The following is a 24,562-nucleotide window of genomic DNA, read 5'->3' on the forward strand; positions in this document are numbered from 1 at the left end:
GGTGATATAACAACTTATATGTTAAAATCTTATATTGTTCACTTTACGAACAGTCTTACAGATTGCATAAATAATACAGATTACAGATTGCATAAATAATAGTATCCATGATGGTAAAAACCCATCATTTCTAAAAATGGCTGATGTTATATTATGTTTTAAGAAGAATGAGCCAACTTATAAGTCGAATTACTGTCCAATTAGTATTTTACCAGCCCTTTCTAAAGTTTTTGAAACTATTTTATATGAACAAATTATGATATTTACTAAGCCTAGATTTGATAAACTTTTGTGTGGTTTCCGAAGAGGTTATGGTACTCAACATGTCCCTTTTTTGTTACTTAATAAGTGGCATGATTGTATTAATAATGGAGGCATTGTTGGACATATGGATCAATATTAATAGACCTCTCAAAAGCATACCAATCTTGCATGACTTAAAAAATTGCTAAATTTGACTAAATTAGTCTGTGGTTTTTCGAAAAAATTCGAAAAAAATTTCGAAAAAAATTCTCTTGCTATCCTATATTTTATGTCATAAACAAAGGGTAAAAATCTTCTGCCTCAAATTGGGTGCTCGCTTCATAAAGGAGAGGTTCTGGGTTCAATCCCCACCACGTCTCTGGTAGTACCGTGCTCAACTCATTTCTTCACGCAGCGCCCTTGTTTATCAAGGTTCGTGTTTCGGAGTTATAGAGTTGAAAGAGGGTTATACACAATAAGTAGCCTCCTCGTTTGTAGTGGCCTTCTCGACCTTGAGGAGGTGAATTAACAAAAAAAAAAAGAAAAAAAAAGAAACGCCTCCTAAAGGCTCCATATATAATGATTCATGCTGTACGTTATATAGAGCCACCACTCTCTGGAACACTCTAAATAGTGAGACCATGTCCACAAAAAGTCTTGAGGTGTTCTAATAACACATCAAGAATTGGTATGGTAATAATTGCAAAATTATTTGTTTTTTTAAAAAAAATTTATTTCATACTGACTTATATCTTTAGCTAAGACTGTATTATTATAAATATTTTTTCTTAAATTGAAACAATTGTAAATTTTCATGACATTTTTTTTTTTTTAATGATACAATTGTAATTTTTTATGACATTTATATGTGTGTGTGTACTGTCTATAAAGTTAAATGTGTTGATTTAAATTAGTTTTAGTGTTAACTAAAACTAATTTAAATCACGTAAAAATCAATTGAAATAAAATTTTAAATTAAAAAAAAACAACCTTACTAAGCATATATCATATATTCTACCCTGAGTCAGAAACTTTTATTTCTTTTTTTTGTGTGTAAATTTGTGATTATTTGCTTCATGATAGTAATGACTTTTAATTTCTGGCTCATGATTGTTAATTGGCTACTTTTAATGGAAAGAAGGGGCGGTAGAAAACAACAGTAAATCACGAATGCCACGTTATTTAATATTTTTTTTCCTCTTTTTTCTCTACAACTTTTGAATCAGTTAAAGAACTGTTGATTTTGTTTTGATATGTGTAATATAGATAATTTCTTATCTTAATTTGTATTAAAATAATTAGCATATTTGCTATATTAAAAAGGGAATGAGAAAAGAACATGAGACGCACACCAATTCTTTAATGCAAAACCATCTTTCAATGGCAATATCAAAATTGGACGCACTTGAAAACAAAATTACGTTAACAGTTGATACACTTGAAAATAAAATTGCGTCAAAAGTGAATGCACTTGAAAATAAAATTATGTTAAGAGTGGATGCACTTGAAAATAAAATTATGTCAAAAGTAGAATCACTTGAAACCAAAACTGTTTCGAAAGCGGTTGCACTTGAAAATAAAATCACCTCGAAAGTAGAATCATTTGAAAACAAAAATGCATCAGAAGTGGTTGCACTGGAAAATAAAATTACATCAACAGTGGATGCACTTAAAAATGAACTCATTTCAAAAGTGGATGCACAGAAAGATGAAATTTTGTTACATGAGAAAAATTTGGAAATAATAAAGGCCTTTCTTGCAGTTAAAACGGTAAGAAAATGATTTAAATAAAAATGTGTTTTAAAGTAGATAAAAAATAAAAGCCAAAAATTGACAAAAAAATATATGTAATAATCAATTACTTACTAATTGCATCCAGCCGTGAATGTGTTTTGCTCAGAGTTGAAAAGTAAAACTTATAATATTTAATATATTAAAATATTTTAAAAAAAAGAACATGCAATAAAATAAAATTATTAGAAAAGATTGAAAAAAATTTTTTTTTTAATTGAAAAAGACATATAGTTATAATTTTTGAAGTTATTTAAAAAAAAGTATTCTTGGGCAATCAAATTAATTGTGTAAAGTTCCAATATCAAAAAACGTTTTAGGAAGGGTAGAGGGGGTCTAGTTGAGCATTTTTTACTAAATCTAACAGATCTCATGAACATTGGATCAGACTTACATTATTTTTTCAATATTAGAAAGATAATTTAAACTTCTAAAAATTTGTTAAGAATAAAGTATAGTTTTTGATTTTTTTTTTTTTTTATATATATTGCCTAAATTTTGCAGAGCTGTTCAACCTGCACAAGCGGGGTAGGTTAAGCAATAGTGTGTAGCAAGTTGAAAAATCAACAAACAAATGAATATGTATGGTACGAAACTTGGGTGAACCATCAATAAAACTTTTATTAACATGAAGCGTGTGTATAGATTATTAACTTTTTGATTTATACACTTTAATGACGAATGTAAAAAAAGTGAAAAACTTTAATAGTAAGAAAGTCTCATAAAATATAAAAATACAATTTTATACAACTATCTTCAACTTTGAAGATAGTTGCATAAAATTAAACATTAATAATTTTAAAAAATATATGTAAATAATGTACCGCTCTATTGTTTCTCATCTAAGTTGTGATTTGCAAATTTGGGTTCGATAGTTCAGTTTTTTTATCATATTTATTTTTGTAAAGAACTTTATTAAGATTTCGAAAAGCAAAAAAATAAGATCCAATAATATCTTGCTTAGGATTTGGTTGTTTAAATAAAAAAATTACCAAAAAGTATAACTATTTGGGAGAAAGCATTTCATTAAAAAAAACACACACAACTTATATGATTGATTTCGCTTTAATGACAGTCCATTACCACAGCCATGGGTCGTGTTAAGTCTGTTCCACACCCGACTATTTCTAAATTTGTTCTTAATTTGGTCTCTAAACTTTAATTTATTTTAGTAAACAGCAAAAAATTAATTGATTCAAAGTTCAGTTTAACAATCTTATTGTTTTATTATGTGTTTGGTAAACAATTAATTTACGTAAGAGTTGTACTTATTTACTTCAGTATCTTAATAAAATAATATCTACATAATAAAAGTTTCTTTAACATGTAAGACGGTTGCGTAACATTTCTTCAGGTATTTTTAGAAACTTAGGCTATCATACTATTTAAATAAAATATCTACATAATAAAAGTATCTTTAACATGTAGGCTATAATACTATTTTAACCCTCTCATTAAAATTCATTTAAAAAGCAAATTTGGACCTTTTTTTGGAAAAATGGGCTAAAGAGACCTAGTTATTTCAGATAAAAATTTATTTAAAAAGCTAATTTGGACAAATTTGCAAAAATGGACCAAAGAGATCTACTTATTTCAAATAACTTAGCTTTATCTGTTTGATATATTTTATAAAAGCTTTTCTGTAAAAAAAACTCTTAACATTTGTTTTTAACATTTGTTAGGAGTTTTTTTACATAATTTATTCAGTTGAGCTGTTTTTACCTCAGAGTTAGGCAAATAAATTAATAAACCTGTTGTTTGTGCCAAAAATCAATACTTAATGCAAATGGAAACTGTGCCATAAAACGATACTTAATGCAAATGGAAACCGTCTAGATCGTAATAAGGTGATAAAAGTATAAATGGTTTCCATTCAAATGTAATAAATAACAGAAATATAAAAAACAAAGCAAAAATAGCCAATATATCCATTCAAAATAATAACTCCAAAGATATAAAATGAAGAAATTAATAAGAAGAAGAAAATTAATATGAAAGGAAAAAGTTATTTTCCTTGAGATAAAATAAACATGAAAACTTAAGTAAAAAAATTACAAAAAAATATTATATTCAACAAAAAAAAGTATCAAAAATACTTAAATAAACAATTTAAACAGAAATATTGTTTCATTATTATATAGCTTTTAGTGAATTGTTAAAACGAAGCTAAAACGAAGTTTAATAATTGTGTAAAAATTATTAAACTTCGTTTTAGCTTTTTGAATACAATCCACATTCAGTACATTTCTTAAATTCTGCTATGTAAGAACTTTTTTATGTACTCTATGTATTTATTTAAAAACTCAAAAAGGTGACTAAACAGATAACAAATAAGAAACTTACTTTGCAAGGTGGTTTTTCTTTTGTGAAAATTTCAAGATTTATGTATGCATTAATGCCAGTTTGTATTAATCACTCTTTTTAAAAAGCAAAGCTAAAAATAAATGATCAAAATAAGATAAAGGTTTCTTTTTATTTGAAAACTGAACCCTTAGCTTTTAATGATTGATTTTATGTAGCCAGTTTCAGTAATAAAACTACCCAATAATCATTTTAAACTAAAGACAACAACGTAAAAGTAAACCAAGACATCTATTAACACAAAACAACACAACAATAACATCACAAAATTAACAAATAACAAATAATTTGTCTCAGCACTTAGGAATCCGTACAATAATAAACATACACATACCAGTAAGAAAAAAATATTTATACAAATGACTCGCCCTAAGTAAAACAGAGCGTAGAGCAATTGATGAATGATAACTTCAATGTTTTAATTATTTGATGAGAAAAAAAAAATTATTTAAAATATTTCCAGATTTTTTTGGATATCCGTATATAATGCGTAGAGCAATTGATGAATGATAACTTCAAAAGATAATCCCTAAAATTATAAACAATTGCAAATACAAAATTTGTGAAGTTATCATTCCATGACCAACCTTTTTATGCATGTTTATCAAACTTAAAAAACAAATAATTTAATGATTTAGTTCTGGAACATGCTACATAAAATGGGTTGTATGAAAACTAAGACATTTCATGATTAATAGTAACTTTATTAAAAGTATGACCCTGACTTTTCTTTATTGTCATTAATTATTGTTAATAAAAGTGTCTTATTTAAATGATTTATATAAACCAATATTATTTTCTTATTTAAATACATACATACATATACATTTATATATATATATATATATATATATATATATATATATATATATATATATATATATATATATATATATATATATATATATATATATATATATATATATATATATATATAAATATATATATATATATATATATATATATATACTTTTGAAGATTATTGGTTTTGCTTCTAAACCTTTGAAGCACTGTTAAATAATTTTATCATTCCATGCAATCATTTAGGAAAAGATAAGAATATTTTTACGTTGCCTATTTAATGTTATTGATGAATCCTAAAAATTTCTGTGAATCTTCAAAGAAGTTAAATATTCCATTTAGAGCAACTGTTTTAAAAAAAGCTGATGATGCTTTATAAAAGCAAATAAATCTTCCCTTATAAGCAAATAAATCTTCCCTTTCAAAACAGTAACAATGAAGGTGACGGTAATATAATCTCAGATAAGCCTATGTCATATATACCAAGATTTCTAACTGATTTCTTCAAAATATTGTTGAGGAGTCTAATTATTATGCCTTACCGCAAAACGTAGGGAAGAATTTACATTGGGACAAAAATGAACTATAGTAATTTATTGGCATTTTGTATTTAATGAGTGTTGCAAAGCTCTCATCAACACATACGTACTCGAGCAATGAGATGTATTTTGAAAAAATTGCCTCAGTGATGACATTAAAGCGATGGGAAAAAATAAAGTCGTTTTTTCCTTGCCATGACGACATTCAGCGACCAGAAAACTGTACTAACAAGCTTTACAAGGTCGTCCGATCGTCAACATGCTGAAGGAATCTTTTATTAGCCTGAAGCATGAAGAAATTATGTGTATTGATGAACAAGTTGTTCCTTTCAAAAGAAGATCCTCTTTGAAACAATACAATCCTCAAAAACATAAAAAGTGGAGTTATAAGTTTTATATCTTGGTGTATGGACATGTTCATAATTTTGAGATACATTTAGTTTCAATTGGTGTTTGTAAAAGTCTGATTTGAAAGCATCTGGAAATAGGGTGATGCACTGGTTAGTACCAAGGCAAGTACCAAATTTACCAAGGCACATAAATGGCACAAGCTATTCTTTAACAATTGGCACTGGATTGGAACTGGTGAAAACACTTTACGATCCAGGCCTAGCATGCACAGGAACAATGCGTACCAACAGATTCATAAATGTCAACATGCCCACTGATGGTGAATTAAAAAAAGAAGGCAGAGGTCCAACTACCATCAGGGTTACTACAGTTGATAATGTTGAACTTCCTGTCGTCAAATGGTTCGATAACAGGGGTATTGAATTGCCAACAAGTTATGAGGGGGTGAATCCAATAACCATTGTTAATTTCTGGGATAGAAAATCCAAGAGATTTGTTCCAATCAAACAACCGTCTATTGTTACTACGCACAAGAAATATGGGGGGAGTAGATCTCCTTGATGGCATGCTGAGTCTGTAGAAGATCAATTTTCGAACCAAAAAGTTGTTTCCAACTCATTTGGCATTTTCTGGACTTGATGGTAGTGCGAGCATAGATATTTTGTCGAAAATTACACCAGCTTTAAAGAAAGATATTCTTCCCCAGGAAAACATGAAAAACGCATAAGCTTAAAAGAAAGATATTCTTCCACTACACATGTTTAAACTAACCATGGTCAAATGCTAAATCCAGCCAAACTATCCTTTTCTGTTGACCATCTTCATAGAGCAAAAACAAATGCTGTAAAGATACCTGAGCCATCCCCTAGTAAAGATAATTTTGGTCATTTTCCTTCTTTCGTAAATAAAAAGGGTCGTGGTAAAGACCCAGGCTGCACTGGAAGAACGAAAGTTTCTTTGTGACCAGGGTAGTTCCTTTATGGTTAACATCTAATTCCTTGGGTTTATTTTACTATTAAAATATAAAAAAGAAACAAAATAAGAGTTTTTATTATTATTACCCTTTCTATCTTATATTTACGATTTCTATCTTCAATTTCATCTTCAAACCCTTCCATTTTTTCTCCCTAGGCAGAGTTTGTAACCTACGAGGAAAGTGTGCGGTCCTTAAAATGGCTCACCACACCCTTTAGTAACTGTGACCAACCCGGTTGTCTTACAAACACCCTACACGAATTTCTCGACGACGTGACAGAAAACTTTTGCACCTATTCCAGAAACGATTTCCTAAAAGGCTTCACGATCCGCTTCTGGTATCGCCCAAAAGGAATCTCCTGTTTGGTCCATTATCTTCATCACACGCACCACAACGCCCTCTTCGAGATTCACGCAAGAATACAAAAAAAACTCAAAGATTAAATGTTATATTGTACTTGTGGGGCATAAATATATAAATATATTTATTATAAATTTAATTATAAACTCTTTTCTCCCGTCCTTAAAAACATTGCCTAAAAAATATTCTTATATATTTCCCTCGAATAGCAAAAGTTACCTTAACTAAACAAACTGTTTCATTTATTATCTGAGTGAGAGTAACTATCATAAATGAAGGAAAACACTTAACCGTCAAACCCTGACCACTCTATAATTTAATCTTAATATGGAAACATCGAAAATTAAAATTGACTGAAATGTTTCCAAAAAAAGCAATGCTGATGCTATAGCAACTAATTTTAACTCAATATAGTCTAATGAATTTAGCACATTGAAAAGAACCCTGTTGTGTGAAATAACAGAAAAAATAACTGAGCCTAATTTTTTACTCGCTCTGGAAAACGCCAATTTAGATCACGATCTGGAAGGCCTGCAAATTATTCGTAAAGGGACAATGATCGAGATTGTCATGAAAACTGACAATTCGAATTCGTTGATCCTTGAAAATGGTCTTGTAATTAATGGTGTAACCCACCATTTTTATAACTCTACTCCAACAAGAAACTTATGCAAACGAGTTGCAGTATCGGTAATGGAATTGCCTCTCGAAAAAAAATATTTACCTGTCGGCGTGGCTCTTGAGCAACTCGGATATGGAAAACATATACACACAAGAGCAGTATATCGCAAAACTCCTAAAAACGGAACACCCTATTATACAGGGATACTAGTTGCCATGATGAATCAATTAAATAAACCAATACCAAGATCTTTAAAACTCTGTGGGTATAATGTCAGGATAATCTATACCGGACAAAACAAAGAAGAACTCCTGAAACCAAAAGAAAATTTTATAGAAGCGACCGAAGAACCTAGAAAAAAAGTAACGGAAACTAAGGAACCAGAAACATCGGAAGAAATACCTGAACCAACAATTAAATTTTCTAAACCACAAGAATCAGAAGCCCCTATGGCGATATGCCAAAACTCTGTCGAAAAGCAAACTATAAAAACCGATACCAATAACTTAAATAAAACAAAACAAAAGACACCCGAACAAATTTCACAACCGCCTGAAATAAATTCTCAAACACAAGAAACAGAAAATCACATGGAAGAAAGTCAAAATTTTGACAATAATAATATTGCAAACAACGACAACATCATAAATGAAGCAAACATAGAAGAACCAGAAAAACAAATCGAACTTCCCTCAGAATATCTTTGCTTAGATTATACTGGGAGGCATGTTTACAACTTAAATTTATTCTACGGATTCGATAAAACAAAATGCTCGGAAGATCAACTATTAATATTTAAGGCATACAAAAAAGCAGAATATGATCAGAGAAAATTCGAAAGACAAATAAAAAGAAACAAAATAAATAAAATACCCTTCGAAAAATCAAGAGATAATATTAAAAGCAATACACAAATCCAAAATAACTCTTCCTACAATCATGATGACTGGACATAAAACTAATACATAAACACCAAAGTAAGACTTCAGAAATTAAAACTATAAAAATTATATTAGAAAATAAAAATATCAAAAAATATATATATACAGCCACAAGCTTTAAACTATGATAAAAGGAAGAAAACAAAAAAACAAAACAAAAAAAATCAAAGATATAACATTAAAATATAAAACTACAAAAATTAACAAAAAAAGTTTATAAAATTTCAAAAAAATAAAAAAATAAAAAAAAATAAATAAATAAATATAGATAGCTTCTCGGCCTAATGGCTAAGATCAAGTGTGGTATCTGTTCTTATTTCGGCTCCGGACCATCTCTCAATTGGTTTCGGTGTTGATAGAAAACGGAAACTGCACAAGATCAAAACCGTGACAGTCGATAGAGGTTCTTGGCGTAGTCGCTTTTTCAGTGTCTTCTACGTCCGGAAATCTCAAAGCGATCCGTCCACTCCGGACGTGAAATGGAGATAAACCATTAAGTTGGCGCTGCTCAGTTTTGGCTGAGTGGCAACTAAACCCTTCAATGGGCCTAAACGAACCCTTAAACGGGCCGAAAAACCCTTAAATGGGCATATACGGAGTCTCGGCTCCCAAATAACACCGCCTTCTAGGGCCCTGTGTAAGTCAGGTCACTCTAGTTGTTTGGTAAAAAAAATAAATAAATAAATAAATAAATATTAAGTAAGTTACATTCTATTTTTTGTTCTCGAGGAGAAATAGAGTACGATACATTATAAATATAGAGTTATATAATGTGTAACAACAGCAATCAGCAATAAATCGAGATCATTTATAAATTACACAACTGATAGGGTTCCTCATCTCACACGTGATGCTAATGTTATTACCCCATTCGAAAGGCTACAAGCCGTGTATTGTTCTCAAAACGTAAACATTAAAAACCCCTTTCAAAAAATCCTTTAGTTTACTTTTATTCATTCCAGTTTTAATAACAATGTAAACATTTTTTACGTTGCTTTTTATTTCTAAGTACCTCATGGAGCTTCAGTAAATAATAAATTATTCTTAATTAGTAAGTAAGTCTTTTCGTAAAATGTTTTAAGCATGGTTCACTGGATAATTCGTGATATCATTGTATCATTATATTGTATGTATGTTGGTATATATAATAATAAAAAATAAACGACATAAATTCCGTGTAAAATTTATCTATACTTTATTATAAACATTTTGGCGGTTAATTTACGCCAATGTGGTACAAATTTCAAACTTAAAAGAAAAATTCACCAAAACATTTTTAACATAAATAACAAGTTATCTTGAACACAAAAAACGGCCCTAATCTCCCTTCTACCCAAAGATGCGAACCGAGCACTAATACAAAATTGGAGATCAATCTCACTGCTCTGTGCAGACTAAAAATGAATCGCGAAAGCGCCAGCACTGACACTCTCAAAACTCCTGAACGTATTACTCGGATCAACTCAAACGTGCTCAGCACCCGAAAGAAACATCTTCTAAATATAATTCTTGCCAGAGATGTTATTCGTTACACAAAAGTATTGGAAACTGCCTGATCACTATCGATCAGGAAAAAGCATTTCACAAAATTGATCGAAACTTTTTTTATTAAAATCCTTTAAAAATTTAATTTCGGTCATAATTTTATATATACGCAATGAAACAATTTATGAATGACACTCAATCCATTATCATAAACAGGGTATGAAAGGCAAACCCTTTAAAATTGAGAGAAATGTCCGTTAAGAAGACCCAATATCCCTCATGCTGTACTGTCTGGCAGTGGAAACGCAGAACACAAGAATTTCAGTCTAATTGCTTTATAGACGGCATCCCTCAAGCCACAAACTAAAACAAGCCTTAAAGTAATACAGTACGCAGACGACGCAACACTATTTGTACAAAGCGAAAACTCAATTAAAGAAAATTAAAGAACTTTTTGATCTCTTGAGGACTTTGAGTGGGATCAAACATCAACAGAAACAAAACAAAAGCCTACGTTTAACTGTCTAGGATACGAGAAAACATTCAATCAAAAAGTTTCACTATAAACTGGTCAAACTAGGCAGGTTTAAAAATACTCGGAATTAAATTCCACACAGATTTTACCTATACAGGCAGAATAAAGTGGAAAATACAAAATTGCCTTTCCTTGAAATACAATCGAATCTATGTCAACACCCTTGCTCTGTCAAGGTGTGCCATGAGGCAAACTGAAAACAAGATTAATTTTTAAGGGTTTAAAGAGTATATACTCTGAACCCATTAAAAGAGACATTTTGAAATTACCCGATAACAAGGGTTACTTTCTGGCATACTTTCATACATGCTTTTATTTTTGAAATGCAACGTTTAATATTATTACGTTATAATATTTTATAAGCACGCTTTAAATTTTATTATAGATTATTTTTTTTATTATATAGAACGCATGCGCTCTACATTAACTTATACTTTAAACGAGCAGCTAATTTAAACAAATGCTATTAACTCCTTTTGAAACTTATTTTTTATACATTTTAAAACCTTAACATTCAAAATTTGAGTTTGATACTTTACCAGTTGTTTTTTTATTTTAAATAATAATTTTGATAACTAATTAAAAAATTAACTTTTGTCAATACAATTTTAAAATTTCTAGTTATATAAGCTTAATATAATATATTATTAGCGACCCTTGAATGTAAACTCTCCCAGACTATTTTTTTATTTTGAGCCTTAAACAATCTATATAACGTTTCATATAACTCCCCTTATATATGTAAACTACCCATATTGTAACTTGTTTATGAAACCCCTCAATTTATGGAACCCGAAAAATATCCATTTAAAATATACAGTATTTCTTAAAGGCAAAACTTGTAAATATGTTTAAGAAAACCACCCTGTCTTGGTAAATTCTTTTCATAAGATAAGTGTAAATATATTGTTAAATTAAAAAAAAAAAAAACTCGCTCAAGACCTAATGGCTAAAATCGTTTCTCAGCCTAATGGTTATGATCAAGTATCAAATGGTTATGATCTGTTCTTATTTTTGCTCCGGACCATCTCTTTCAATTGGTTACGGTGTTGTTAGAAAACAGAAATTGCAAAAGATCGAAACCGATAAATTCCTTTTACGAACGGAAATCTCAGAGCGTTCCGTCCACTCCGGACGTTAAATGGAGATAAACCATGCCGTTTGACCTCGGCGAAGTGGCAATACTAAACCCTTAAATGGGCCAAACTCTCGGCTCCCAAAATAATACCGCCTTCAAGAGCCCTACCTTCGTACTTTGTCAGTTAGGAGAGTGACAATTAATATATTGTGTGTGTGCATGTGATATTATGTATGTATGTGTGTATGTATGTTATGTATGTATGTGATATTGTGTATGTATGTGTGTGTATATTTTACAGAGTGACGATGATGATTTGTAGAATGTTTTGGTCCAATGCGTCCTATTGTTCGTATTACGTCATTTAAATTGAAAACTCGTGCTAAGGTTAAGGTTTAGATGTTTGTGTTTTTTATGTAAGGTTGTAAAATAATTATATTCATGTTTAAGCGACACAACTACTCTGGAACAGTTCAACAAAAACAACAATGCCGCGGACCCAAATTTGGAAAAAAAACTTCTCCTCCCACGCATGCGGACCGATTCAAAACATCCTCTTTCATTTTTTAACACAACAGTTTACCTTCTGCGGCCTTTCTAGCATAAAGCACAAGGCAACAGATTGTCAAAAATAACAAATGCAAAACTTGTGGTAAAATCGACGACAACATCCATATCTTTGCCTACTGTCCTCCTTCTATTGAAATTTGGGAGTATTTTAAACATGTATATAACTCCTTGATACCCCAACACAATTTCCGATCAATTCGATTTTCTCGATTGAAACGGCGAATTATCGGAGAAAAACCCCATTTCGTAGCTGCTGTTCAAACCATCATGAGTACAATATGGAACAGAAGATGCCACTACATGTTCAGTAAAATAAGAGTTGACCCAATGGCAGTGATCAGGGTAATAATCAGGAACATCAGGAATATTATTACTTTAAAATATAATTATCGTAGACACTTGCGGACCTTTTCTGTCAATACTTTTGCATTAAAAACGTCTGCTGCCAAGTAGAGAATGGAAATCTGAAACTAAACAAAAACAAATCAGCTAATAAACTTAGCAAAAACAAATTAGCTGCTACTTGCAAGATCTGCATGTTCAGTAAAGATTCTACTATCCCAGATGAAATTCATTCATTTCAAGAAATGGATAAAATAAAAAACATTGATATTCTTCATGAATCTAACTCTCCAAATGGATTTAGTTTTCAAAGATATGAAAGTTTTGTTTTATATTATCGTTTGTTTTTTGTAGACTCCACTCCTTTTATTAAATCGATAAGTGTTGATAACAATTTGCATGTAAAACTGCATTAAAAAAGTTGTCCACTTCCACTTCCTCATTGGTTTAGAACTATCAACAATTGTAAACTCACAAGTTTATCTATTTTAGATAATTTGGTGTCTTATATGCACAATCTTGTTGAAGGAAACTCCTATTATTTCGTTAATGAACTTTCAAAACTAATCTTTTTTAAATCTAAAGGTCGACCTCAATATTCTTCGAAAGTGTTACGTTTTGCACTAATGCAAATATATTCATTATCTCAGGCTTATTCGCATCTTCTGGAACAACTTCCTGTACCATCAAAGTCACTATTAAAAAAGTTAGTATCAGGTGGAATTGATTCCATAAAATCATTAAAGTTATAAATGAGGACAAAATAAGCAATGATTGTGTTATTCTTTTTGATGAAATGTATCTGCAGCAATCTTGTGAATACCACAGTGGTAGATTAACTAGACAAGATAAAGAGGGTAATCTCTACAAAAGAGTAATTGTCTTTATGATTGTTGGCCTTAAGAAATCAATACCTTATGTAATTGAAGCCATCCCAGAGATTTCATTAAAGATGAAATAGAGGAAAGTTAAAATACATTAAGATTAGCAGGTTTTAACATTCGAGCATTGATTGCAGACAACCATCCAAAAATGCCTCAGCTTATTCAAAATTGCTTTGCATTCATGGGTCAGACAAGCCAGAAGAAAATTTCTTTATCACTTATAATGATCATAAAGTTTATCTAATGTATGATAGTGTTCGTTTGCTTAAAAACTTAAGAAATAATTTGATTAGTACTAAAAAGTTCATTTTCCCACCATTTCAGTTCACTGATTGCGGTTTTAATATAAAAGTGTCTGAAGTGGATATCCCACCATTTCAGTTTACTGATTACGGTTTTAATATAAAAGTGTCTGAAGTGGATATCCCACCATTTCAGTTCACTGATTACGGTTTTAATATAAAAGTGTCTGAAGTGGATATCTCTTGGGCTTTGTTTCATAGAGTGCATGAAAAAGACAAAACTCTTTCAGCAAACTTAAGAAAGGCATATAAATCAGGGGAAAAGACTCTATATCCAGGTAACAATAAACAAGATGTCAACTTGGCATTAAATATATTCCATGAAACAACTTCAGCTGCAATTCAAAGTTATTTTCCTAATGAATACTCAGCATCAAAATTTTTAAAAATCTTTATTTTATGGTGGGTAGTATCCAACTCAAAAATGAAATACTCTAATAATATTATAGGAAATGCAGCTGTTATGGGGGATGGTAAGCCACAACTTTTCCAGCCAAACTTGCTCACTGGGTTCAAGAGTGACAAAATTTACAGTACAGTTCCACTGAAAGAAATTGTCTCACAACTCAGACTTCTAATGCACTAGTAAAAACATTGCAAAGTACTTCAAGTCTAATTGAAGATCTTCTATTTGAAGGATATAATTATGTTCTAACCTCACGTTTCTAAAGTGATCCATTAGAGCGACATTTTTCAAAGTATCGCCAAATGAGTGGTGGCAGGTTTCTAGTTGGATTACTTCTGAGAAAATTTTGCAAATGAGATCATTATTAAAAGAGAACTTTTCATTCAGATGTGAATCTGAATTCGATTTCAGAACTTATTAACAATGAAATACAGGAAAGTGAGTTAGATGAAGACAGTAAAGAGGTTACAATTTTTATTGCTGGATATATATGCAGAAAGTTACTTAAAAAATTGAAATGTGAATTGTGTACTTTATTGATAAAAAGTGATGTCGTTGACATAGATGCAGAATATATTGACCTAGTATCCTAACTCCCTCAAAGTTACTTGCAAGTCATGTTGTTAGTTGCTTTGCTATGCTTGATGCAGTGAAACAAAGTCTACTTACGTTGGAAACACACAAAAAAAATAATACAATATAAAGAAAAATTAGCAATGTATATATATATATATGAACATTGTTAAACCTATATATAGTAAACCTATATATTGTAAAACGTCATAAATAAAACCGTTAATGTATCTTTAAATAATTGTAAATATTTATTATTTTGTAAAAAAAAAATTTAAAGAAATTTTAAAAAAACCCTGCAACAAAAAAATGTCTCAATACTACAAAACAACAATTGAAATCTTAGGCAAAAACGAGTTTTGGCTATGCCTATTTAACAGGAGTTTAACATCAAAACAAAAAAAAAAAATTTAATAAGAAGTAGCAAAAAACAAAAAGGCAGTCGTGTCAGCAGAAAGCAAAACACCCTTTTTGTTTTTAAAGAACAGTCTACCTTCTGCTAGCCAAAGTATAAGGCAACAGATCGTTAAAAATAACATGCAAAACTTGTGGTAAAAATAAAAATAACGTATTCAAAACTTGTGGTAAAATTGAGGACAACATTCACATCTTTTCTTTTTGTCCTCTTTTTGTTGAAATATGGGAGTATTTTAAACATGTATATAACTTGACATCCCAAAACAATTTTTATTCAATAAATTCGGTTTTTTTGATTGAAGCAGCTTAAAGCTTTTATATTTCTCGTTCATTCATTGCCATCTTAATTATTCAAATATTGCTTGGTATAAATAAAATAAGTGTAAATAAAAATAAAATAAAAATATTTAATAAACAAAAGCATGCAATCAATCAGAATTATTTCCAATGTGGGCCGTTATCCACACTCCCGAGCATTATTTGTTAATTCAAATATAATGAATGTTTATCAATTAAATGTCTTTCAAATCCTTATATTTATATTCAAAATTAATAAAAATATATCTCCTAAAATATTTTACCCATTATTCAAAATAAATCGGAATAGATATTTAACCAGATTTTCAAATAACTGTTATACTCAACCCAAAAGTTATTTTGCGACAACTTCAATTTTTAATAGAGAAATTATGGAATATTTGTTATAATTATCCGAAATTATGGAATAAAATATTAACTAATGAACTTAAAACAATTTCTACGCTTAATGAGTTTAAGAATAAATTGAAGTAAAAACTACTGAAGAACGACGTAACGCTCAGCTTTTTCTGAAGTTTTAATGAGTGCTACTCTTAAACTTACCCAACAATTTTACGTTTGTCATTACGGGCTTGATGATCTTAGAAAAAGATTGTGCCTTTTTTTTTCTTCCTTTTTTTTTTTATATTTTATATTTAATTCTTTTATATTTTATATTTAATTCTTCCTTTTTTTTTTTATAAAAAATGTACATAAAAAATTATGGTTTATTAGAGTTATTCACATATTTCAAGGTATATGCTGGTGTAAAAGGAAAGCTTCAGGATTATGCGTATTTGCTTGCATGCTTTTTAGTAATTTAGTTTCTTTGTACTAATTCTTTTTTTCTTTTGTTTAAATTTTTCTTAACCAATGTTAAAACAAAAAGTTAAAGTTGGACTTTAGGACGGATTGATTTTTATTTTATTAAGTATTTAGAGAAACGTTTTATATTATATGGTGTTACGTTTATTAATTTTGTTGTCTAATATTTACAGTAAAAACTTGGGGGCTTGGTGATAAGACCAATTTCTGTCAAGATTTTTCTATTAAAAATGTTTTTTGTCAAGTAGAGAATAGTAGAGAATAGGAAAATCTATACATATGAGCTAAATAAAATAATGGCTTTAAGTAAGATATGCATGTTTAGTAAACTTTGGTAAAGTTTCGTATTCTCTATATTTTACCAACCACAATATTGTTATTTATGATTATTAATTAATCGCTGCCAATAATTGTTTTTATTGGCAGCGATGAATATTTAATTTATATAAGTGTTTTTATGGCATTTGTAATAACTTTGATTTTGTGCTCGTCATTGTTGCTGTATCGTAAGAGGGCTGTGAGTGTAATGGTTGTGAGTGTAATATTTTTGTTTTATTTACCAAACGCTATATTTTAATTTTTAAGTGTCCTTTTTTTATCATAAACCGCTTCTTTTTTTGGATTCCTCTCCGGACAAAGGTTCAAAATAAAAAAATAAAAAACAAGAAAATAAATAAATAATAAATAAAAAAGCACAAAAAAGTATAAAATTCAAATTTAAAACATAATAAGAAAATTAAAAAAATATTTAAAATTTAAAATTATAATATATACATATTATAAACAGTGAAACTTCTATATTGGAAATATTCTATACTGTAAAACCTTTTTGTTATATTATCCTGAGACAATGTAATATTATAAAACTGTAAATGTTTATTAAAAAAAAAGAAAAAGAAAAGTAAGAGTAAGAATACATTAAGGACAGGTGTCTCTTAGGTGGAAGCAGAATGTGTACCCGAAAATAATAAAGATGTAAACGAAAACCAGTGGCAAAAGAAAGCCGAAACAAATGAATATAGATATAGAAAATTTGCAAATACCAATTGACTGTATAACAGAGGGTAATAATATCGTTATCGATAATAAAACAAATATAGTATATAATGACAATCCAATGGAAGAATCGCAAGAGTTGAAAACTACCTAAAAAATTAAAACCACAATAAAAGACTCTGAAAAAAAACATAACATTATCGAAACTTTATCTGAAGTAAATAAACAAAGAAAAGAGAAGAAAACAAATAAAACATAACCACCAGAATTCAATTCAATAACCCAAATAACCGAAAAAAATGCGATTGATGTTATTACAGATATTGAAAAGGTTAACCAACTGATTGATGCGAGTGAATTTAAACGAGATCAACCATTTTTAATGAAACCAACTGATTGATGCCAGTGAATTTCAATGATATAAATAAATAACTAGATATCTAACTTCGCCGTTTTTAGTGAAGCCAATTTAATGTGTTTTAGTGAAGCCAATTTAATGCGTTGGAAGCCATTATTATATTGAGCAATCACATTCATATGAAAAGATATTGGCAATTTTAACGTCCTTATTCTTGGAATTAAAGATGATTAGAATCACAGACGATCAATTTAGTGAGCATACAGTCAATACATACATATTTTTTGGTTAAAGATTGGACATGATATTGTTAGCATGTTTAGTTTGTTATAACAAACTAAAATAAACTGTTATTTTTATAGCCACAAAAATATATATTTAAAAACATATTTGCATTTAGAACATCAAACTAAAACATCGTAAAATATATTTTATTATTTTAATAAAAGTTTTATACAATAAAATGAAATATTCATAAACCCTTGAACAATATTAATTTGTTAGTTTGTTGTCTTAAACCAATAGATGACTTTCTTAGAACTTTAGTGGTATAATCCTGGGCATGTCTGAACATTCGAATTCTAAAGTAATATTCACATATCTTTCTAACAAGCTGGCTGGAATGCAAATCTTCATTTTCATTCCACAATTCTAAGTCGTGACTATCAAATACTTTAAAGACTTTTTTTTTAATAATTAATTTGTTAACACTATGGATCATCTAATGCTTTATATTTTTATCTGAGGTTATTTTTGGATTTTTAAAATCTTTACCACTAATAAAGAAGTTAAATACTTTCTCACATGACTCGACAACAGAAACAATATCCCTTGATGGCAAAAACAAACCACCACGATCTTTCACATTATTTAATGAAGAATGAGATTTCGCATAGGAATGTTCGTATGATAAAATATCAGTTAATGATTGAGCACAAACATTACATGAAATAGTATTTATTAACTTTCTGACTATGAAACCAGAGATATATCCCAATATTGCTTCTTTGTAGCTAGACATTTGAAGTTCATCGCAGTACAAAAAAACTTCTTCAAAGTCAATATCCTCTTGGTCAAAATTATTAACAGAACACAACCTTTTTTTCCAACTAAGAGAAAAAATAGAGCCATTAGAATATGGCTCAAATATAAGGCAGTTAGCATGACTCAATCCAACTATAGAGTTTTGCAGAAGAATCCGTTTTAACAATGACTTTAACTGCACTACGTCAGGATTGTTGTTGTAACCACGAATGCAAGCAAATAGTAGTTCAAGATGATCTTAGGAATATTTGTAAGTTAGAACATACTTAAATGGTTCTCATGAAACGTTAACAGATCGGTGGATAATTTTAGAGTGCTTTTAGCATCTACAATTAAACCTAAAACAAATGTCTTTCTTCGATGTAAAAGCAATGGAATGCTATTAGTATCAGTCAACTTGCTCAGATAAGTAATCGTATTGTTTAAAAAATCTTTCCAATAAAGCTGATTATTAAGATATAGAGGTTTCTTAAAGTGTTTACCATTTGGATTTCTGGAATTGAGCATGTCAAATAATTTATCAATAACTCTTATAAAACGGATTGGACTATTTGTTCCTAAGAAAGATGGATGCTGTGATACCATTAAAAATTCAATTGCATCAGCAACAGAGCTGCGAAGGGTTTGGCCAGCTATTTTGACATTCATTTTGTGGCGATGAAATTCAATATGTTTTCTTGAAAGTTTGTTTGCAAATTTCAAACCTTCAAGCTCTTGTAACTCAAACAAAGCTTTTATATAACTCCTTTTAATATAGTGGCCCTCATCATCAATAAAAACACCCAAATCATTTAGAGAATTTCTAGCTAATTTAAGCATTTGGAAAATGTGGAGCAGTTGGTTGTTATATGAAAAAGTACTAACTATATCGTCTATGTCAAAGCCACATCTAAAATATTTTTAATAAAACATGTTAAATCACTTGCTTTAACTTTATTTGATAAAACATAACCAATGGGTGTTTTCCAATGTCCTCGCAAACCAACTAACATGAAAATTAATGCCTCTGTAGCTGGAGTATCAGGTTTACATACAGAAATATCTTTACCAAAATCACAAAAACCAATATAGTGACCTGAACTTTTGTCATAAGTTATACTGTTTTTGATTGCCATAGCATCAATAATAAGAGCACAATGTTTAAAATTAATATCTGTTTTCTGTTTATGACCAAGATATGAAAAAACATCAAGGAATAAACCAGTATTACAATTTACAGATGATGTCCAATGTGATATTGAACTGGCAGCAGGAAGACATAACATTGGCCGAAGAAAGTTATACGAACGTGGAGAATAAAAATGAAGAGTTAAAGCAATTTTTTTCAATTCATCGTTGTATCTGTGACCTTTTGGTTTAACATTTTGATTGGAAAATTGGTTCTTAATGATTTCATATGAGAGTCCAGAAAAATTTTCGCTTAAAACAGTGGCAGCATCAGTAGTCAAATAATTTTTAGATTTTAAAAGGGAAATAAAGAACAGATTTTCTTTTCTTTTCTTCTTAATTTTTGTTGTAAAGCCTTCACTTTTTTTTTTAATTTTTCTTTTGCTGGTGATAAAGATCTTTAGATTGTGTTGGAGATTGACTGGTGTGGTCATTTTTTTCAATAGTGCTTTCTGGCTGATCATTATGTGTTAAATTAATTTCTTTGCTGGGTTTGTCTATAGCAGGGTAAACATCAAACTTTGTTTTTTTCAATAAAGGATCAAATTTAGATAATGAATTTACTGATGTTTGTATTGATGGGAGTTTCCTTTTTGTCTTTTAAATATTTGTATAAAATATAAAAACTGATGGCACAGCATTACATTTTAAAATAGGCTTTTGATGATGATCAAGACTTGGATTTTTTTTGTCTGGAATACAATAATTGTAGTCTGATTCTAAAAAATGGTCGCTGCAGATACAGGTGTGTTTGGATGGAAGAAAAATTTTCACGTTTCAAAGCAACAATCCATCTTTTACATAATTCAGAATATTGAAGAGGAAATTTATGAAAGGATTTCGTGCCACCTTTTATATATCCATTAGAACATCCATATGCAACACAAGAATTTACCATTTTGTGATGAAAATAATTAAATTAAATACTTTAGCAGGGCAAAAGAAATAATGTCACGGAATTACTCTCTACATTATATGATATTTACTGTTTTCTGCCCGATATCATAATGGCTGATTAAAATAGTAAACAAATAAATCGGCTTCACTTTTATTTTATAAAAATCCCGAAGTTAGACATCTAGTTATTTATTTACGTCATTGGTGAATTTGAATCGAATTCAAAACTATAAATAGCGATGAGATAATCATATGCAACAATAACCACTTAAACGAGTGTAAATTAGATGAAAAAAAATGGAGTTAATAAGATATGTGAAATAAAAAAAAGCTGAATATAAAAAACTAAAACTCGAGAAGCGTTTAGCATATAAAAACATGAAAAGGAAAGTAATAGACCAAGTGAATGGACAGTTATAAAAACAAAAAAAAAAAGAAAAAAAAAAGAAAAGATGATCATCTTAAAAAAGCAAAATAAACATCGCATCGATTGGTAATAATATCTCTTCATCGTGTTATAGTATATTATATGGTATATTATGGTAACTATGGTAACGAGTGAGGAGAAATTAGTTACACAAAAATCAAAGCCTTATAAATTTTGATAAAATAAAAGCAAAATTTTTTTAAATATTATTTCTTAAGTTAATACAATATTTATTTTATCAAAATTATTTTTTATAAAACCGAAAGCACTCCCTTGTGGGCTATTAATCTTAATTTTTTTTTGATACCCTTTATAAGTGATTGTGAAATGTTGCCTCAATTTTTCTCAAACACGCATTGATACGCCCAATCAATTATTGTAAACTTATGGCCTCCCATCCACCCTCATACACATTCTGAGCCAATATTCCCAAAAAAGTCTTCGATTGGCCGGGCTGAAGATATATTAGGAGGGTTCATATTGACTGGCACAAAATAGATATTTTCATCCATCTTTGATATTAATGCTTGATTCTTTTGATATAAATGGTTGATAATATTGCAGCCAATGTTGCTGACCGAATGAGTGGTTTCGACATTTCGCGCTCAGGTAGTGCAATCCAAACAAGAATTTTTTTTTGGAAATTTTTCTTTTCCGCAAAACGAACATTATCTGGACATTTGTCTTTGTCGTCTGTGTAATATCCGGCGTTTCCAGGCATTTCATCGCGGCCGAAAAAAAGTATTCTTTGTTGTCTAAAATTAAAACACTCTGTTTTTTATAGAGGTGGTTTACGAGTTTTTCGGCTTCTTTTTTGTGCCCTTAGACACTGTCTATCATTGTATTTGGGTGTTTCTTCACGTTTACGGTCCTTAATGTTTATTTTCGCGAATTGTGTATAAATTGTCTTTTGATCGACGTTGAATTTATGTTTTTTTCTCGAGTCCACGATGATGGGCGTCCATAATTTTTTATAAACACTTTCCTGTAAGGTGTCGATTGATATAATTATATGCTGTTTTGCGACAGGTTCCTTCTTTAATATAATGATTAGCAGCTTCAGCTTTGGTAGCTATTGGATTTTTTACAAAATAATTTTTGACATTATATTGAAGAACTGCTCTTTCTTTGCCGTTTAACATTTTTTATGAGTAATTTTTTTTTAATAAAACTAGAATATTTAAAAATACAAATTGCATTTGAATGCTAAAATATAATATTATGGATTTCAAGCAAAACTAAGTTAACTTTTGTGTAACTAATTTCTCCTCACCCATTATATATGGTATGTATCCTGGTATAGTAGTAAAAATTAAAAGGACCAATTAAAAAGTTACATAAACAATAAAATTTTAAATCTACTAAAAAAAAAACAAAAAAAAAAAAAACAAATAAAAAATATTTTACGAAAACAAAATAAAAGATTATATTGAAAAGTATAACAAAAAATCAATTTTTTAGTATGCGCTATCTAGTTTCGGTAAAGCAGCTTTAATAATCCCTTAAATGGGCTACAAATAGAGACTAAGCTCTTTAATTAATTTGATAAAGATTTGATAAATTTAATAGCTTTATTATAATTAAATTGGTTTTGAGTTTTATTTGAAAAAGATTTTTTTTTTTAAGCTTTCAAATTTATGAAGTATAACCAAGCAAAACGTAATTGATACTCTATTTAAAGTATGGATTTTTTTAACGTTAAGTTACATCTAAGATTCCACTTTTTAAGCTTAAAAAAAAACATTAATATTGTTTGTTTTTTATTAACTTATAACACAAAATAATAGTACCAATATTTTTTTATTAAAAAAAAATAAGTTTTCATGTGCGAAGTTGCAATTAGTTCATTATTTGCACTTTACAATCAGCCGCTTAAGCTACCGGAAGCATATTTACATACTCCACAAGGCGATAGCACACATGCGCCCGCGCACGATTTTTCCTACTTTTTTATAAAGAAACATATTTTTATATTACGTACTATATACTATACTTTATTTACCTTTGTGTTTACATTTGAAGTGTCGCTTTATAAATGTATAGTAATCAAAGAACACGTAAGTATATTAGAATAACATTTTTTTAATTAAAGTACACAACTATACAAAGATCGTGAGGGTTTATTTTAAAAGAAAAGTTGAATGTAATTAATGCCCTTCTCCATGACTTTTGGCGTTTGCTCTATCTTGGGATATATTTAAAGCCAAATTTCGTGGACGTTTTTGTGGTTTGTTCTTTTTTATACACTTAAGTGGACGACCACAGCGTTTCAAATTTTTTTTTTGTTTTAGTAATATAGTCAGAAAGAAAACAATATATAGGTACAGTAAGTACTTCTTCAAAAATTTAAAAATGTGTTTCTTTATAAAAAAGTACGAAAAATCGTGCGCGGGCGCATGTGTGCTATCGCCTTGTGGAGTATGTAAATATGCCTACCGGAAATTATGATGATCGTATTTCCCAGTAGCTTTTTCCGCGAGAATCCTAAAACCTAACGTAAGATTTAGGATTTATTTCAATCAGACGTAAATATTTTTCAAAAAAATTTTTTTTTCATGATAAATTTTTGCTTGTGGCTGCATATTTTTAAAGGCTTAAACTTTTTTATTTAATTATTTTTTTTTTATCTATTATTAAAACTTTTATAAAAGTTTCTAAATTCATTTATCCATTATTTAGTTATTATTATTATTATAATTTTATTATAATTATTATATAATTGTTTTAATAAAACGAAATTTCCACATTTTTTTAAATTTTTGTCATGAAGATCAAATCTTTCTTTGACTGATTAGTAGACATTTTGAATCAGGTTTTATTTATGAAGTCATTTTTATCAGACAAGTTTTTCGCTAATAAACTCTATACCGTTCTGTCTTTCCTCAACATTCTCTGAGCAGAGCATGGACTCAGAGAAAGCGTACCATGCTCAACGTCGAACTATTGACATAACAAGTGCAACTACTTCACTTGA

At 29.3% G+C, this 24,562-nt stretch overlaps 1 protein-coding gene and 1 pseudogene across 12 annotated transcripts in view; both read left to right on the forward strand.

Annotated features, from left to right (window-relative positions):
• LOC136083971 (TNF receptor-associated factor 5-like) overlaps nt 1–24,562 on the forward strand; it is a 206,579-nt gene that overhangs the window by 140,602 nt on the left and 41,415 nt on the right. For 7 of the 12 annotated variants that reach the window (XM_065803935.1, XM_065803939.1, XM_065803936.1 and 4 more), the window contains 2 exons: nt 1,567–2,013; nt 7,218–8,630. In XM_065803935.1, the coding sequence (XP_065660007.1) occupies nt 1,567–2,013; nt 7,218–7,505 (735 nt within the window). In that variant the 3' untranslated portion in view covers nt 7,506–8,630. Of the gene's footprint in view, nt 1–1,566; nt 2,014–7,217; nt 8,631–24,562 lie in introns of those variants that run through there. The other 5 variants (XM_065803946.1, XM_065803941.1, XM_065803945.1 and 2 more) reach the window with 2 other exon arrangements.
• On the forward strand, nt 9,254–9,320 carry LOC136084446 (U2 spliceosomal RNA; annotated as a pseudogene).

This window comes from Hydra vulgaris, chromosome 08, assembly GCF_038396675.1.
Source record: "Hydra vulgaris chromosome 08, alternate assembly HydraT2T_AEP".
Taxonomy (NCBI): domain Eukaryota; kingdom Metazoa; phylum Cnidaria; class Hydrozoa; order Anthoathecata; family Hydridae; genus Hydra; species Hydra vulgaris.